Source organism: Plecotus auritus (assembly GCF_963455305.1).
Source record: "Plecotus auritus genome assembly, chromosome: 9".
Classification (NCBI taxonomy): domain Eukaryota; kingdom Metazoa; phylum Chordata; class Mammalia; order Chiroptera; family Vespertilionidae; genus Plecotus; species Plecotus auritus.
This window is the reverse complement of record NC_137783.1, coordinates 150,184,984-150,201,795: the sequence shown is the minus strand read 5'-3', so window position 1 is coordinate 150,201,795 and position 16,812 is coordinate 150,184,984. Positions and strand designations below refer to the sequence as shown.

At 55.2% G+C, this 16,812-nt stretch overlaps 1 protein-coding gene across 1 annotated transcript; it reads left to right on the top strand.

Annotated features, from left to right (window-relative positions):
• The first annotated feature begins 1,343 nt into the window (after window positions 1-1,343).
• Window positions 1,344-11,827, top strand: SART1 (spliceosome associated factor 1, recruiter of U4/U6.U5 tri-snRNP). Its single transcript, XM_080641956.1, has 20 exons — window positions 1,344-1,793; window positions 3,627-3,684; window positions 4,076-4,131; window positions 4,758-4,884; window positions 5,003-5,108; window positions 5,378-5,455; window positions 5,570-5,669; window positions 5,754-5,896; window positions 6,014-6,220; window positions 6,893-7,017; window positions 7,096-7,232; window positions 7,334-7,473; window positions 8,897-9,070; window positions 9,218-9,328; window positions 9,611-9,698; window positions 10,450-10,540; window positions 10,655-10,790; window positions 11,338-11,427; window positions 11,534-11,655; window positions 11,739-11,827. The coding sequence occupies exons 1-20, from the start codon at window positions 1,481-1,483 to the stop codon at window positions 11,755-11,757; spliced, it is 2,421 nt and encodes an 806-aa protein (XP_080498082.1). The 5' UTR covers window positions 1,344-1,480; the 3' UTR covers window positions 11,758-11,827.
• Window positions 11,828-16,812: the final 4,985 nt, after the last annotated feature.

Here is a 16,812-nt window from a genome sequence, read left to right as displayed (position 1 = left end):
CAGGATGGCCTCTACCTTTGAGAAGTCCCAGTCCCATGGGGGAGTAGGGCGGACCTGTAAAGGGCACACATATCACACCATAGCAGATGGACCACAGGGGCCACCAGGTGGAGCAACTGGGGGTGAGGGTCAGGAGGGATTGTGTGAACTGGACTTTTAAGTAACTTCAAGTTATAGCCCCTCTCCTCAAGGAAAAAACAAAACAAAACTCACACACACACAATTGTGCTGAATTTTACACCCAGTTTCAGGGGGTTCACAGACACAAAGCTCCTTAGCAGTTCACAGGTTAAAAAACCCAACCCAGAGAACGTGGAAAGGCAGCATTTGCTGATAGTACTGGATGGAGGACTCGGAGGCTGGGCTGTGGAACTTGGGGTCTCGAGGACAGCATGCTGGTCAAACAGGAATTTTAGGGGTAAAATAGGACAGGTTTAGGAAATTTTAGAAATTTTGGAAATTAAGGGGACTGTGGAGGAAGCACAGGGCTGCAGAGCTGCAGAAGGTGTATTTCCATAGAATAGGGAAGCTGAAAAGCTCCAACAGGTACATTTTCATAGAACGAGGGAGCTGGGAACAGCAAAAGGTCTATATTTACAAAAGAAAGAAATGAAACCCTTCATCTAGGAGAAGAAAGCCCAAAGGGAACAGGAAAACAATGAGGGGGGTGGTGGTGGTGGGGGGAGAACTTCACTTGTCCCATGTGAGGTTCCACCTTTGAGCCCAGGAGTTACTATAGTAACCAGTCTAAGGGAATAGTGACCAATCAGAGGGGATATCAAGGCACCAGGATCCGCAGCCTTTATAAGCCATAGGAAAAAGCATCTCAGGGGGACCCTTTCCCCCTTCTCAGGTGGGAGTCTATTCTGTGGGACTCTTTCCACCTCCCTACGTGGGAGTCTGTACTTGTTCTTCAATAAATCTCCACCTTTGCTATACTACTCTCTGTCCGTGGATTCATTCTTCGACTCTGGCGGACAAAGAATCCAGGTTCCAGTCCAAAAACTCCGTTTCACTGGGTCGTCCAGCGACCGATGGAGGCACATCTCAGGGAGCCCATTATTGGAGCGCCGGGAGCTGTCCAAGGAAAGTCTGTGCGAGAGAGGGTCCCGTGGCTGGGGGTGTGCAAGCGGAGGGAGGCCGAGAAGACGCCGTCAGCTCTGGAATGCCCTCTAGGTCCCTATAGTTGTGGGACCTACAATCCCAAGACCACATCCCAGGTCAGCGCACCTGAAGTAGCGCACGCGCAGTCGGACCATCCGCTCCAAGACCTCTACCCAGCCCGAGGCAGCTGCGACTGCGCATTCGGCTCCGATCCCGGCTTTCCCATGAACCTCTGGGGCAGGCTCCGAAGCGAACTACGGAAGCAGCCGCTCTTGGTTTCCGGCAACACAACAGCGGCCGCAGGGCGACCCGGAAGTTTTCCCATTTTGCCTATTCGGGGTTCGGTGGCGGCCGGGCTCGGGGCTGACGTACCACCATGGGGTCGTCAAAGAAGCACCGCGGGGAGAAGGAGGCGGCCGGGACCACGGCGGCGGCCGGCACCGGGGGCGCCACCGAACAGCCGCCGCGACACCGAGAGCACAAAAAACACAAGCACCGGAGTGGTGGCAGCGGCGGCAGCGGCGGCGAACGACGGAAGCGGAGCCGGGAACGGGGGACCGAGCGCGGGGGCGGGCGGCGCGGGTCTGAGACTGAGGCCCGCAGCGGTGCGCACGGGCGGGAGCGCAGCCAGGCCGAGCCCTCCGAGCGGCGCGTGAAGCGGGAGAAGCGGGACGATGGCTACGAGGCCGGTGAGGGGCGGGGCCTGCGCAGGGGGTGGGGGCCGGGGGTCCCTGGGTTTGAAGGCAGCGCCCAGCACTCCAGGCGGAGGCATCCGTAGGCTGTCTTTGTCAGCACTTGTTCAAAGTTTTCTTAAGGGTATTTGGGATTAACGGTTGTCTCCCTCTACTAAACGCTGTGAGGGCAGAAACTTTGTTTTCAATGGCGCATCACAGGCCTTCAATAAATTGAATGGGTGAATGAATGGATGGATGGATGAATGAACAATGAATGAATGAAGTGGTACTAGCCTGTACAGAGGCAAGAGAAAACCTGGCATTGGGCAGGCGAATCGGGTAGGGCTCACAGCAGAGAGAGAGAGAGGCTGTAATATGGGTAAGGCTCCAAACCGAAGGGTCCCGTAGGCCCTGTTAGGAAATTTGAACTTTGTCCTGAGGGTAGTAGAGAGCCATGATTTGATTTGGGAAGTGAGTTGATCATATTCATACTCTGCGGCGATCACTGCATTGAGAACTGGGTCAGGGGTAGTCAAGACGGGGCCAGGTGTGGCCTGCACCAAGGCAGCAGCAGTGGGACGCAGAGACTTGGACAGATTGACGAGGTCGTTTGGAAGTGGAATTAACACACAAGTGAGGGTGGGGAGGAAAAGAAGGAATTGAGGACGAGTGGAATTTTGTCTTGAGCAGCTAGGTGGGCGGTGGTATCATCCACTGCAGTTGAGTATGGGAGAGAAGCAGACTTTGGGGGCAAGATAATGAATTCAGTTTTGGAGAGTGTTGCGTTCGATGGGAATGGGAGAAACCTGTAGAAAAATCCAGGGTTTGGGCTGGGTGGAGCAATTTGGGAGAGATGAGTGTTTAGGTGGCAAATGAAGTCCTCTGAGAGAGTGGGGAGTGAGAAGCCAGGGTCAGGAGTAGAGCCTGAGAAATGCTAAATTTTAGTAGTCGGTGGAGCAGAACACTACAGAAAAGGAGGTAGAATTGCCCAAAAGGAAGACCATAGAACATGGGATCTGTGTGGAAAGTGTATTAGAAGAAGGAAATGATCACGTGCCACACACCACTGGAGATCAAGCAAAACCGGGAAAAGAATCCATTGGGTTTAGAAAGAAGGGGGCTGGGGACCTTGAAGAGAGTCTGGAGTGGTTGACATCCAGGGTCCAGGTGGGACAAGAGGAGGTGGGTTGTGGGGTGGGAATGCAGGAAAGATGAGCATGTGGTGGCAGCTGGGTGGGGGCGCTCCATCTGAGGGTGTCTGGCTTCTGTTTGTGTGATTAGTGAAGTTATTTGCTGGTTGTGAGGTGGAAGTTTGAAATGCATCTTTATCTCTGTGTTCCCAACATCCAACACAGGGCAGGCACCACTACGTCCGTTTCTTGACCACATGAGTTGCAGAGGGTCATGCACCACCACAGTCCCTGCCTTGTGGGAAGTAACCAGCCCAGAAATGACCAGCTGTGCTATGGAGTTTGGGGAGAGCAGTTCATTCTGATCAAGAATTGAACTGGACTTCATGGAGGTGGCATTTGTCAGTCAGTGAGGCCAGAGAGGGAAATATGGGCTGAAAACACAGCACGCAGAAAAGGGAAGGGGTAGCAAAGCGAGGACTGCAGAAAGCTGAGCATTTTGGGTCAAGAAAGGCAGGTATGTAGAAGAGGTGGGCTCCTCAGAGACTGGAACTCGGGCAGGAGGAGTTACTGTGGTTGGAGAATGCTGCTGTTCTCTGGTGTCTCAGCCAGGCCGGGTGCTGGGGAAGGGCCCTGGTCTTTGGCCTGCAGCCGGGGCCGAAGAAAGGGCTTCCTGGCTTTGTGTTCAGCTCCTGAGCCGTGCTTCTTGTTGTTCCAGCTGCCAGTTCCAAAACTAGCTCGGGAGATGCCTCGTCCCTTAGCATCGAGGAGACCAAGTAAGTACCGTCTCCTTCGTGCCCGCTTTTTGCTTCTGAATCAGGTGGGTCTGGAGCAGCTGCTTTCGGGAGGCTTTCATACACTCACGCGTTCGGGCTGGAATTGGAGGTGCCACCTAAATCAGTTAGCAACCATGTGAGTTATAGAGGAGGCCACTGAGCCCAAGAGGAAGGATGGCATTCCATCGGTTAGGGCAGGCCTGGCCCAGTGCCCCTGCTCCCTGATTTGGAGGCCAGTGCCCTTCCCAATGCCCTGGACTGCCTGGGTCAGACCCTGTGTTTGGGACCCGTAGGACCATTCAGGTCCATCCTGTTTTCACCCCGTCTGTCTAGAAATGCCCTTGGTGCCCCATTTTTTGGACAGCTCCTAATACATTTATCTCATTCTCAGTAAACTCCGGGCAAAGCTGGGGCTGAAACCCTTGGAAGTCAATGCCGTCAAGAAGGGTGAGTGAGTGGCTGCGGATGGTGGTGAAGGAGGGCATTTGGATGGAGAAAAATGGGGTTGGAGTGCAGGTTCAGGACCAGTTAGTGGCCTTGTGGGTGTCTACTTGCTGATAGGCATGGGACTCCTTGCTTTCGTAATGGCACTCAGCTTATCCTTTCCTTTCCCTCCCTCCCGCCCTCCCCTGTTTCCATCCTCTCTTCCTTCCTTAGTTTAAAGTGAAAGAGAGTTTATTAGTGAAACAGAGAGACTGAGAGTGGCTACTCCATAGACAGGGGCTCAGCTTATTTAAGTTTGAACAGTTGGCGCTGCCCCCTCACTCTGGCCGTGAGGTAGCATTACTGGTATATGCGCTGAGAGATGTGCACAGTTGCTACAAACTGATTGGGGGTGTTGGGCTTTTTTAAAGCATGATTTGCGGGGCTTTGGAAGGCACGGAGGGTCCCGTCATGCTGTGTGGGGTGACAGGGGAGTGTGGGGATAAAGTGGCAGTAGAGAGGTGAAGGGTCCTTCCCCTTCTCCTGGCCCCTTCTGGCCCCCTGAGCTGGAAGGGGGCAGGGTGAGTGGCTCCCTCCTCTCCCCACCAGCCATGGGCAGGCATAGCCTCACGTCTGGGCCCCCCTTCCAGAGGCGGGCACCAAGGAGGAGCCCGTGGCAGCCGATGTCATCAACCCCATGGCCTTGCGACAACGAGAGGAGCTACGAGAAAAGCTGGCAGCTGCCAAAGAAAAGCGCCTCCTGAACCAAAAGCTGGGGTGAGGGGGTCCCAGCCAGGGCGGGCAAGGCAAGGGCCCGAGGAGCTGCCAAGGAGCTCTGCAGTCAGGGTGGGGGAGCAGGAGCTGGGCTCCCAAAAGGTCCCTCTTTTCCCTTCAGGAAGATAAAGACTCTGGGGGAGGATGACCCCTGGCTGGATGACACTGCAGCCTGGATCGAGAGGAGCCGGCAGCTGCAGAAGGAGAAGGACTTGGCAGAGAAGAGGGTGAGCCCCTGGGGGTGGTTGCCCAGTGCCTCTGGTGGCCTGACCAGCTGGTGAGGCAGGAGGCTGACCCCTGGGAGGTGAGGCTGGGCTCAGAGAGCTAGGAGGTTTATGGTCATTGGAGTCTGTTTTGCTTCTCAGTGGCTTGCCTGCACGGCCTGCCCTTTTTGCACTCCCACCTGATAAAGCCTGTGTGTCTTCTGGTGAACCTGGATGGCCTGAGGTCATAGGTGCCCCTACTTCCCTCCCCCTCCCCCCGCCTTGTCCTATAGGCCAAGCTGCTGGAGGAGATGGACCAAGAGTTTGGTGTCAGCACTCTGGTGGAGGAGGAGTTCGGGCAGAGGCGGCAGGTGAGGTTGCTGTGGCAGTGGGGTTGGGGTGGCACTGCTGTCCTTGGTGCTGGGATCCCCGGGTGGAGTGGGTCAGGGCTCCTGACTCGGCGGGGCTTTCCCCCTCCCTTCTAGGACCTGTACAGTGCCCGGGACCTGCAGGGCCTCACTGTGGAGCATGCCATTGACTCCTTCCAAGAAGGGCAGACTATGATCCTTACCCTTAAGGACAAAGGTGGGTTGAGCTGGGTCCTCCGGTTGGGGACACAGCCACTGCTGATCTGAGGGCAAGTGTGAGTGGCCTCTGCCCTGTCCCCAGGTGTGCTGCAGGAGGAGGAAGACGTGCTGGTGAACGTGAACCTGGTGGATAAGGAGCGGGCAGAGAAGAACGTGGAGCTGCGGAAGAAGAAGCCCGACTACCTGCCCTATGCAGAGGATGAGAGTGTGGATGACCTGGCACAGGCAGGCGGGCAGCATGGGCGGGGGCAGGGAACCTGGGCCGTGGGCTGTGAGGAATGGGTGGCCCCGGGGCTTTTCATGAGCCAGGCTGGGTCCCAACCTGTACCTCTTGCCTTGCAGCAAAAACCCCGCTCTATCCTGTCCAAGTACGATGAGGAGCTGGAGGGTGAGCGGCCGCACTCCTTCCGTTTGGAGCAGGGCGGCATTGCCGATGGCCTTCGGGAACGGGAGCTGGAAGAGATCCGCACCAAGCTGCGGCTGCAAGCTCAGTCCCTGAGCATGGTCGGGCCGCGGCTCGCCTCCGAGTACCTCACGCCAGAGGAGATGGTGAGCCCTCAGCTACTGCCCACACTTGTCATTGGGGCAGTGGTGCCTCCCCCGTCACAGTGAGCTAAGGAGGGAGATGAGGCTTCCAGCGGAGCTCGGTCCTTATGGAGGAGCAGTGATTGGCAGCCCTGGGGAGAGGCCAGGGAAGTGGTGGGTGTAGACAGAACAGGGACTGTGAGCCCGGTGGACCTGCCGTTATGTTCAGTCTCTGCCGCGTAGCCAGCCTGTGCCTTGGGGGAGCCATTTAACTGTGAGTGTGAGGCACCTGAGGTGGGGTGGTAGGAGCCACCCCTTAAGGGCTGTTGCAAGGGTTAGCGGTAATCTGGCGAGTGGTCCTGTTACAGCTGTATGTGGATTTTTTACTTGTGATGACTGTATGAACACAGAGGTCAACAGCTGGCTCAGTACATTGCATGGCTGAGTGGCTGAGGGCAGGTCTCTGGGGCCACAATACCAGGGTTCACAATCCCAGCTCTCCTTAGTTGTTGGGTGACCTTGGGCAAGGTACCTAACCTCTGTGCCTCTGTTTCCCTCATCTCAGTGGTGGGATCATACTCGCATGCACCTCACGTCTTGTTTCTCTATAGGAAGTGTTCATTCTCGTGGGCTTGTGGCTGCCCGCTTCCCCCCTTCCTCCTTCATGTCTCTCTTCTCCTCCCGCCCCCCCCTCAGGTGACCTTTAAAAAGACCAAGCGGAAGGTGAAGAAGATCCGAAAGAAGGAGAAGGAAACGGTAGTGCGGGCTGACGACTTGCTGCCTCTTGGGGACCAGACTCAAGATGGGGACTTTGGTTCCAGGTGGGCTTGGACACGGGTGGGTATGAGGGCTGGGCTGACCTGGGGCTGATGCTCACTGGAGAAGTCTCTTCCCCCCAGACTGCGGGGCCGGGGTCGGCGCCGAGTGCCCGAGGGAGACGAGGAGGCCCCAGAGGAGGAGGAAGAGAAGGAGCCTGTGTCTCAGCCCCCACCGTCAGATGACACTCGAGTGGAAAACATGGATATCAGTGATGAGGGTGAGGGGACCCCAGCTTGCTGAGGGTGGACGGGAGGGACAGGAAAAGGCCGAGGGTCCAAGAGGATGATCTGAACAGGCATCTCCTATTCTGTCCACCAGAGGAGGGCGGGCCGCCACCTGGGTCCCCAGAGCTGCTGGAGGAGGATGAGGCGGAGCTGGAGCTGCAGAAGCAGCTGGAGAAGGGCCGCCGGTTGCGGCAGCTGCAGCAGCTACACCAGCTGCGAGACAGCGGCGAGAAGGTAAGGGGCCCTCAAGGCTGTATGCGGGCACAGGAGGGTGTGGGCCCCAGCAGGACAGAATGCCAGGTGGCCTGTGATGGCCTGTTCTTATGAGCACAGGCACCTGTGCCCTTTTAGGCTGCACCTGAATTCCAGTTTTGTATTGATTTCAGAGAGGAAGGGAGGGAGGGAGAGAGAGAGAGAGAGAGAGAGAGAGAGAGAGAGAGAAACACCCATGATGAAAGAGACTCATTGCTCTGTTGCCTCCTGCACACCCCACACTGGGGATAGAGCCTGCAACCCAGCCATGCGCCCTGACCGGGAATCGAACCGTAACCTTGTGGTTCATAGGTTGATGCTCAACCACTGAGCCACGCTGGCTGGGCCTGAATTCCAATCTTGATTTTCTTTTTTGTTTAATACCATATTATTTATAGATTTTTAGATTTCTGCAGTGTTCACTGTATGATGTTTTAGGGGCAGACCCTTCCCTGTCTTTTGTGAACACATGTTGCATCCTACTGTGGGTAAGGCATCACCCTAGTGGCTGGAGGGCACTGGTGAACAGGCAGCCAAGGGCCCTGTGCTCACGGATCTGACTTTCTAACTGGGGGCTGATGGAGAAACAGCGAACACGTGAGCAGACAGTAACTTCTGATAGTGATGAGAGCAGACAGACAGAACAAGGTGACATGAGAGAATGCCTGGAGGGTGGGTATCTCGGGCTGGGTATTCAGAGAAACGTCAACATGAGAGAGACACGTTGATTGGTTGCCTCCTGCATGCGCCCTCACTGTGGCTCACTTTCCTATAATGTTTCTAGAGAGCCAAAGCAGAACGTGGCCTAGGCTGTCTCCTGTTGCTTCTTTTATCCCAAGCCCTTTATTTCACTGTCCCTAGCTTTAGTAAACGTACTCTCAACATAAAAAAGAAATGTAATAAAATGGAAGGGAAGGGGTGCAGAAGTAGATGTGGTGAGTAGAAACTTCTCTGAGGAGGTTGCTGTCGGGCAGAGCAGTGGGGCTATGGGGTTGAGGATGTTTTCAAGGAGGGGAGATCCCAGCTAATCCTTGTGTGCTGATGGCAGTGATGCAATAGAGAGGACAGGGTGCAGTTGGGGGATAATGTCAGGGGCAGAGTTTTGAGGGGCCTCGCTGCCATGCCAGGTAGGAGGGTGGCCTGAGGGAGGAGCAGGGCTTGGTTATGAGGGCCATGTAGGCTTTTGGATATTGAGTCAAAGGGCAGTAGGGAGCCATTGATGGTTTTGGAGCAGGTGCGGGTGGAGAGGGCTAGCAGTCAGGGCGGGCATGGGGACCATCTCAGGTATGCTGCAGGCAGTAGGAATGGCTTGTCTTGCTACCACCAGGAGGATCTTGGGTTCCTGGGTCTCAATGGCACCGCCCCAGAAACTTCTGGGTTTGCCCACAGCTGCTCCCTCCTCTAGGTGGTGGAGATTGTGAAGAAGCTGGAGTCCCGCCAGCGGGGCTGGGAGGAGGATGAGGATCCGGAGCGGAAGGGGACCATCGTGTTCAACGCCACGTCGGAGTTCTGCCGCACCTTGGGGGAGATCCCCACCTACGGGCTGGCCGGCAACCGGGAGGAGCAGGAGGAGCTCATGGTGAGTCTGCAGGCAGCTCCCCTCACTGACCTGCTCTGCTCTGGGCTGGGGGCCAGGCGTGGGCAGCAGTGTCGGCCCCAGGGGTTTGCAGTGATGAGCTGTGTGTGGACGGGCTGCCTGGGCTGACGCTGGTCTTCTGTCCTCCAGGACTTCGAACGGGACGAGGAACGCTCGGCCAACGGGGGCTCTGAGTCTGACGGGGAGGAGAACATTGGCTGGAGCACAGTCAACCTGGATGAGGAGAAGCAGCATCAGGATGTGAGTTGAGGGAGGACCAAGCTGGGGGCTGGGAGGATGGAAGGGCAGGGACCACAGCCGTGTGGGGTTGGGGACGGGGGCTGGAGGCAGACCACCTGGGCTCCAGCCCCAGCTCTGCCCCTTCCTAGCTCTGAGGCCCAGGGCTAGTTACTCAGGGTCTCAGAGCCTTAGTCTCCTCCCCCATAAAGGGGGTCCATAAATCTCACAGGGTGTGGTGGGGTGACTTTGGGTGAGGGGTGAGAAGCGTCATGTGGCTCACTCACCACCGTGTGCCATCCCCAGTTCTCTGCCTCCTCCACCACCATCCTGGACGAGGAGCCCATCGTGAATAGAGGGCTGGCAGCCGCGCTGCTCCTGTGTCAGAACAAAGGTAAGGGCTCGGGCGCCAGGTGCCTGCATGGCCCCCTGGCCCCTCTGATGTCTCTCTTGTTCTCAGTGCTATGAGCCACACCCCCAGGACCCATGAGCCACTCCTTTTGCACTTGGTTGTGGGACAGTCATTGGAGTGTCTACATCACCCCATTTATTTTTATTTTTTTGTGTTAATCCTCACCCGAGGATATTTTTCCATGGATTTTTAGAGAGAGTGGAAGGGAGGGGGAGAGACAGAGAGAGACACATTGATTGGTTGTCTCCTGCATGCGCCCTGACCAGGGCCGGGGATCGAGCCTGCAACCGAGGTACATGTCCTTGACCAGAATCAAACCTGGGACCCTCTATCTTGGGCTGATGCTCTATCCACTGAGCCATACCAGCTAGGGCTGCATCACCCCATTTTTGATGGCTGTGTTCACAGGTCCCTCTACAAAGCACCACTTATCCCTCAAGGCTCAGTGTCTCCTGAGGAAGAATGGGGGACTTGAAGCAGTCCAGGCTATGGCACAGAGCCTCTGGCACCAGGGCCCCAGCTCTGCCATTTACTCAGTGGCCTTTAACAAGGGCCTGATTTCTCTGAGTCTCTTTCCTTTGTCTGCGAAACAGGCCTGATGCCTTTACTCCCACAGCACGGCTGTGAGGGTCCCACAGAGCCTTCTGTGCAGTTGGGGACATCAAGCCTGCCCTGGGGCTGCGCCCCTGTTATGGGGTGGACAGCCTGGAGTCTCACCACCCCTTCTCCCCAGGACTGCTGGAGACGACAGTGCAGAAGGTGGCCCGGGTTAAGGCGCCCAACAAGTCCCTGCCGTCAGCGGTGTACTGCATTGAGGACAAGATGTGAGCGCGGCAGGGGTGGGCAGAAGGCCCGGAGGCTGGTGCCAGCTCAGGACTGCCGGAACCCAGGCAGGGTGGGCGGTGGCTGGCCCTGAGGCTCCCTCTGTCTCTTGCCAGGGCCATCGATGACAAGTATAGCCGGCGGGAGGAGTACCGGGGCTTCACCCAGGACTTCAAGGAGAAGGATGGCTATAAGCCTGATGTTAAGATCGAGTATGTGGATGAGACGGGCCGAAAACTCACACCCAAGGAGGTGAGAGGGCCTCTAGCACCGGGCCTCAGGTTCCACGGGGTCTGGGCTCAGGTGACCACTGGCTGGGGCCCGGGAGAACTGTCTGAACCTCTGCCTTTGTTTCTCTCTCTGGTGGGCATCGCAGCTCCCCTCACAGGCCCGGCAGGAAGCGGGGACAGGGGCCTTGGCTCCTTTGCTCACCTGCCCACTCAGTGGCTTGATGTGCCTCAGGGCCACCGTTCTGGTGGCAGTACCCAGGCCCTGGACGGCCCCTGTGCTCTCACGGACACCCAGCTTCTCCTGGCAGCCCTTGCCTGACTCTCCTGTCTCCTCCCTGTGCCCATCCTCACCCCCCAGCACTCTGCTCACACTCCCCGGTTTGCTAGCTGCCTCCCTCCATCCTGTGTCCTGGCCCGGCCTCGGCCCAGCAGGTGTCCTGGAGATCCTGAGGCCCCCAGCGCAGCACATCCTTCTCCTGAGCCCGTTTCCCCTTCTCTTACCCCTGCCCACCACCCTCTTCGCCTGCGGGACACAGGCGGCTCTAACGTGGTTCCTGCTGTGTCCCCAGGCTTTCCGACAGCTGTCCCACCGCTTCCACGGGAAAGGCTCGGGCAAGATGAAGACAGAGCGGAGGATGAAGAAGCTGGACGAGGAGGCGGTGGGTGGCCCATGGGATGACGGGGGTGGCTTTACATCTGCTGGTTCTGGGGTGGCAGGTGGGCTGCGGTGCTCCCTCCTGGTGCTGACTGGCCATGACCCCACAGCTCCTGAAGAAGATGAGCTCCAGCGACACACCCCTGGGCACTGTGGCTTTGCTCCAGGAGAAACAGAAGGCCCAGAAGACACCGTACATCGTGCTCAGCGGCAGTGGCAAGAGCATGAACGCGTGAGTGTTCCGGGGCGAGGGGCTGGGCAGGTGGAGGGCCTGGGTGCCCGTGCTCCAGCCTCACGCCCTTCTTTTCTCTACAGGAACACCATCACCAAGTGAAGCCGACCTCCCCTCCGATCCCCTCTCCAACTTTAATATTAAATAAAGTTCCCTCCTTATTTTTTCCTCCCTCGTCATGGTGCAGATTCCAGGGTTAGACCTGAGAGGAGAGGCAGGCGGTGCTGGGAGGAGCATTGACACCACCCTCAGGCAGGCTCAGTGGTCAGCTGTGCGACCTCAGGCAAGTCACTGAACCTCTCTGAGCCTTAGTTCTGCCATTTGTATAGGATGTCCTGTGAAAATTAAAGGAGCTCATTCATTCATTCACCTGGAAATCAGAATAGAGCAAGACCCCTCTGCGTTGGCTTAGAGTCTGGCTTCTACTAAGTGAGACCTGGTCTCAGATGACACGAATAACTAAACACGACGGACGGAGAAAACTAGCCTGGATCTCTGAGGCAGTCCTCCACGCCTGCCCTAGGCGCCAGTGGTCCCAGGAGAAGCCAGTGGTTTATCTTCTCGATCCCTCCCCCCACTTCCCCTGCTGAGGTAGCGCAGCTCCCTACTCATTGTCGGTCAGGCCTTACCCTCTGCGAGGCTGGCTTTCCAGTAAGAAATGGGAGATGTTTTAGAGACTCGGGCTCCTGGCCGGCCCTGGCTTCCAGTGCTACACGAGTCACTGCCCTCCAGGCCGCAGGACTGCCCAGCCTGGCAGGGCAGGGACTGGGCTGTGCGCAGGGTCGAGGGGCCACCCCATGGTCCTTGACCCCCTTGGTCTGTGGAGAAGAGTGTGCTCAGGGCAGCATTCCTTAGAGCGCCTCCCGGACTTGCCCGGGAACAGCTGCAGCAGGGAAGACAGCCCTGGAGTGAACTCTGGGAAGGAGGCTCGAGCACGCTCTGTGGACACCCCAGAGCCCTAGCAGAGGGGGAGATGACAAGTGGCTCCCATGGGAGTTGGACAGAAGCAGCGTCCTGCCTCCACCGATACCCAAATACATTCCAGATGGTTCAGGTTTTTTTTTAATGAAAAACAACAACAACATAGCACAAAGTGAATTTTTATAAATAATTGGAGTGGAAAAACTTAAGCAAAGAAAATAGTTGCCTTAACCAATTGCTTTTGACGACTGTTTGATGGCACCCTGCAGTCACTTTCTCCCGTTTTGTGGTCTGGATCTGATATAATTTTGGCTGCTTCCTCAGGTCCCTCATGGAGGTGTCCATGGGGTGTCTAGACGGGGTATAGCATTTGGGGGCTCTCAGTCTGTTTCTCCCAAAAGCCGGAGGCCCATCTAGTGTTGACAGGCAGTCCAGTGTCCCTGGCCCTGGCTAAGCTTGCGTCAAACCTCATGCCTTATCTGCTGCAGGAAGTGGCCTGTTAAGAGGCTGTCCCCGTTGTCGGAGCCAGAAACTACAACAATGGACCAGGGTTGAACTGTCCAGGTTTGGCCCAGAATTCCTCTTAATTCTGACCCTAGTGAAAATGGTGAACCAGGAACTTGGAAGGTCTTTCAGAGACAGGCCTCCTCCAGGAAGCCTCCCTGGTTGGTACCATCTGCCTGCTTCCTTTTCTGTCCTGTGGCTGCTGACGCCCAGGCCAGGTGCTTGCCCTCCCCTGCCCTGAGGCATGTTAACACCTCCCCAGATGGCCTGCCCACCTGACTGGGCAGGGAGGCAGCAACAAGTCAGCTCAGCCCCTAGGAGGTAGGGTCAGGGACCACTGAATCCTTTGAGGCCTGAGCCCCCAGGGAGAGGGTGCACTCAGCTCTGCTGCTCAGTGGTGGGGCCCCACCAGCAGTTCTTCCCTAACGCTTGGGAACTGGGGCAGCAATGCCTCCAAGTAGGTTGGTGAGAGTCAGTGAACTCTTAGCCGGGGCCCGGGGGCGAGCCAGCTGGGTGCTTTTCCATTTACTCTGGCTGACCTCGGGCAACAACTTACCCTGGAGTCTTGCTGTTCTTATCTGCAAAATGGGGGTGTGACCTCAGACTTCTGGGGCTGGTATAGAGCATAGTTGAGAACATGCTTTCATTACTTCAATAAATACATATATATGTGTATTACCATATATATACAAATAGAAGGGTGTGATGAGATCTGGGGTTTACTTTAAGTTACTCCAATATTAAAAAATACCAACAAATATGGGGCACTAACTGGTTTGGCTCAGTGGATAGAGCATCGGCCTGTGGACTGAAGGGTCCCAGGTTCGATTCTGGTCAAGGGCATGTACCTTGGTTGCGGGCACATCCCCAGTAGGGGCCGTGCAGGAGGCAGGTGATAGATGTTTCTCATCGATGTTTCTAACCCTCTCCCTCTCTAAAAAAATCAATAAAATATATTTTAAAAAATATATATTAAAAAAAAGAACCTTCATAAAAAAAAAAGAAATATGGGGAGAGGGGACTAGCAAGATGTTGATGGTTATTAAAGATGGTAATGGGTACAGGGGGTTCATTATCCCATTATGAGTGTTTTAAAATTTCCATTATAAAACTTGGTTTCAAGAGAGCTAAAAAATGTTGGCTTAGCAACAGAAAAACGTACATATGTTCAGCCAAAGACACAAACAAGAATGTTCAGAACAGCACTATTTAAAACTGGGAACAACCCAAATGTCCATCAACAGTAGGTGGGATAAATGGTGGATATTTATATCTTGACTTTTAAGAACCACCCCCAAATTAGCATCTGTTGGAAGCCGCCCATTGCCTTCACTAGCAGAAAGAGGTGGACAAGGAGTCCGGAGGCTGGTCAACCTTGAGGCTCTGGCAAGGGTCAGAGCCAAGCACCCACTGTCTGGTGGAGACAAAGGGAGCTGAAGCAACTTCCACCTTTTAGTCTCATGTAAACCCTTGCTGATGGGCTGTCATTGAGCTCTTATTGGAATTGCCTGCCTAAGGGCTATGGGTGTACCCCAGACCTGAATAAAAAGGATGGCAAGGCCAGACCAAACGTAGTCCTCTCTTGGGCTTCTGCCTGGCCCCCAATTCCCGAATTAATATTTTGTCTAGCCTCTTTCATTTGTGTGCGGCCTCCTCCAGAGCCCGAACCTTGAACCCCACGCGGGATGTGGCGGGGGGGTACACTCGCAAGCATCATCATTCATGAACTTGCTCCTCGTTCCTTCTTGCTTTTCAGATCTCTCCTCTGGGGTCATTTTCATTCTTTCTGAAGTTCATCTTCCAGAAGTCCCTTCTGTCAAACAGACAAACTCCCATATGCTGCTGGCCTGAATGTCTTCGCCTTGGTATAGGATGGGGTGGCTGACCTCGCTCACAGGGCTGTGGTGAGACTCCAAGTGGCTCCCCCTTGGCCATTTCTGACTTGAACACTAGGAAATGGAGTTGGCCTCACCCAGGGCCTCCATTCTAGCAGGCTGGGTCCCAGCCAATCTGGCAACACCCCTTCCCTGACTCTTGAGGCACCAGCTCCTGCCATGTCCGGTGATTCTGGTCCCAAAATCCCTTAGCCTGGCATTCCAGGCCCCGTACCTTCTAGACTTAACACACCACATTACCTTCCTCAGACCCCTGGCCTTTCTGTCCTCTGTGCACCTGCTCTCTAAGGGGACACTTTAAGAGAAGCCAATTTCCCTTGGTACTGTCTTGGGGAGTAGGGAAGAGAGACAGGAGGGGTCCCCCAAAAGTGTGCCAGCTGTGGACAGGAAGGGGGACCAAAAAAGGGGAGGACCTCACTACAGAGGCCTTCTCTCACAAAGCTCCTGTGGCCACAGGTAATATATAGGATTGATAAGACAGACCCTGATCCCCAAAATGCTGAATTATGGGACCTACATGAAAGAGGAAGGCACTTGGAAGTTCAGAGATGAAACAAAAATAGATGAGTCCGAAAGCTTCAGCCGTTTCTAGTAGGGGAACTATTGAAATAGAGGGGCGAGGAGGTCCCTGGGGAGAAGACCCCTTGAGCGATTTGAGTTCTGAGGTCTCAGCCCCTCCGCCCACTCTACAGCGTCCCAGCTTCTGAGCCCCATGCTATTTTCTGAAGCAGGCTTTCTGGTGGTGGTGGTGAGATATGCACAGCGACGGACACTGCTGTGTGAGGCCCCCGCACCTGGTCTGGGTACTTGAAAACGGAAAGACTAGGGCAGCTCCCACCTCTCTCCTGAGCACACGTTGTCTGTGTGTGCCTGAGGGGAGGGGGCTGATAAGGCTTGGTAAGTGAATTCCCGGTGGGGGCGTGGAACTTGGGCTACCAGCGGTGGACCAGGCACAATTGCTGCTGGACCTTTGGTTGGACAGAGACTGCTGCTACTAGACTGGAAGTGGGATCGTGGTTTGGGTGCTGCAGCCCAGGGACAGTTGCTGAGGTTCAGCTTGAGCGTGCTTACGGTGACCCCTGCTGGTAGCTTCTATAAATGTCGACTGAATATGGAGCCAGGAATGATTGCTCCTCCTCACACCTGCCAAGGTCATGCAACGGGACCACAGTGCACACCATGAGGAGAAGAGGGGGCTTCTCCGAGAATCAATGAGAACAGACCCAGCACCATTCCCATGCTCAACCTGGGATGGCTAGTAACAAAGGTTTCAGCTACCGGGCGCCCCACTGTGAACCAGCAAGGGTTACAAACGAAGTGGGTACTTGAGCGCCGTCAGGCTATCATAGCAGTAACTGAACAAAGCCTGCCACCACTGGCACTCAGTAGACAGCACCAGCCGTTGCTGATGCTTTATTCCCGTGTCACCAGGCAAGGCATGCAATGCGCCTTTACAACTTCCAGAGGGAACCACACGCCTTGGGAGCTGCAATGAGCACACATCAGCTCTAGGCTGTTTGCTAAACTGACCCAAATCTGAGCGCACAAAGACAATCACACAAACCCAAACACAGGACAGTTTTATAACATAACTGGCCTGACCTTGCCAAGAGTCCATTTTATAAAGAAAATAAACATTAAGGTGTCTTCTGTTCTAAATTAAGAGACTAAAGAGATATAATGATTAAAACTATGTGCGTTGTGCTTACAGAAAAATGAATATGGCAAATGTTATAAATTGGGGCCCTCATGAAGGGTATTACAGGTACTTATTTTACAATTTTAGTCTTTTAAGTTTGAAAATTCCCTCAATAGTTTGGGGTGTGGAAGGAGGTAA

Excerpts from the sequence above, each read along its gene's own strand:
- SART1 (XM_080641956.1), top strand. The coding sequence starts at position 1,481 with ATGGGGTCGTCAAAGAAGCACCGCGGGGAGAAGGAGGCGGCCGGGACC. Across the intron at positions 5,670-5,753 it reads CCTTACCCTTAAGGACAAAG|GTGTGCTGCAGGAGGAGGAA; the intron begins GTGGGTTGAGCT and ends CCCTGTCCCCAG. Across the intron at positions 11,428-11,533 it reads AGAAGCTGGACGAGGAGGCG|CTCCTGAAGAAGATGAGCTC; the intron begins GTGGGTGGCCCA and ends ATGACCCCACAG.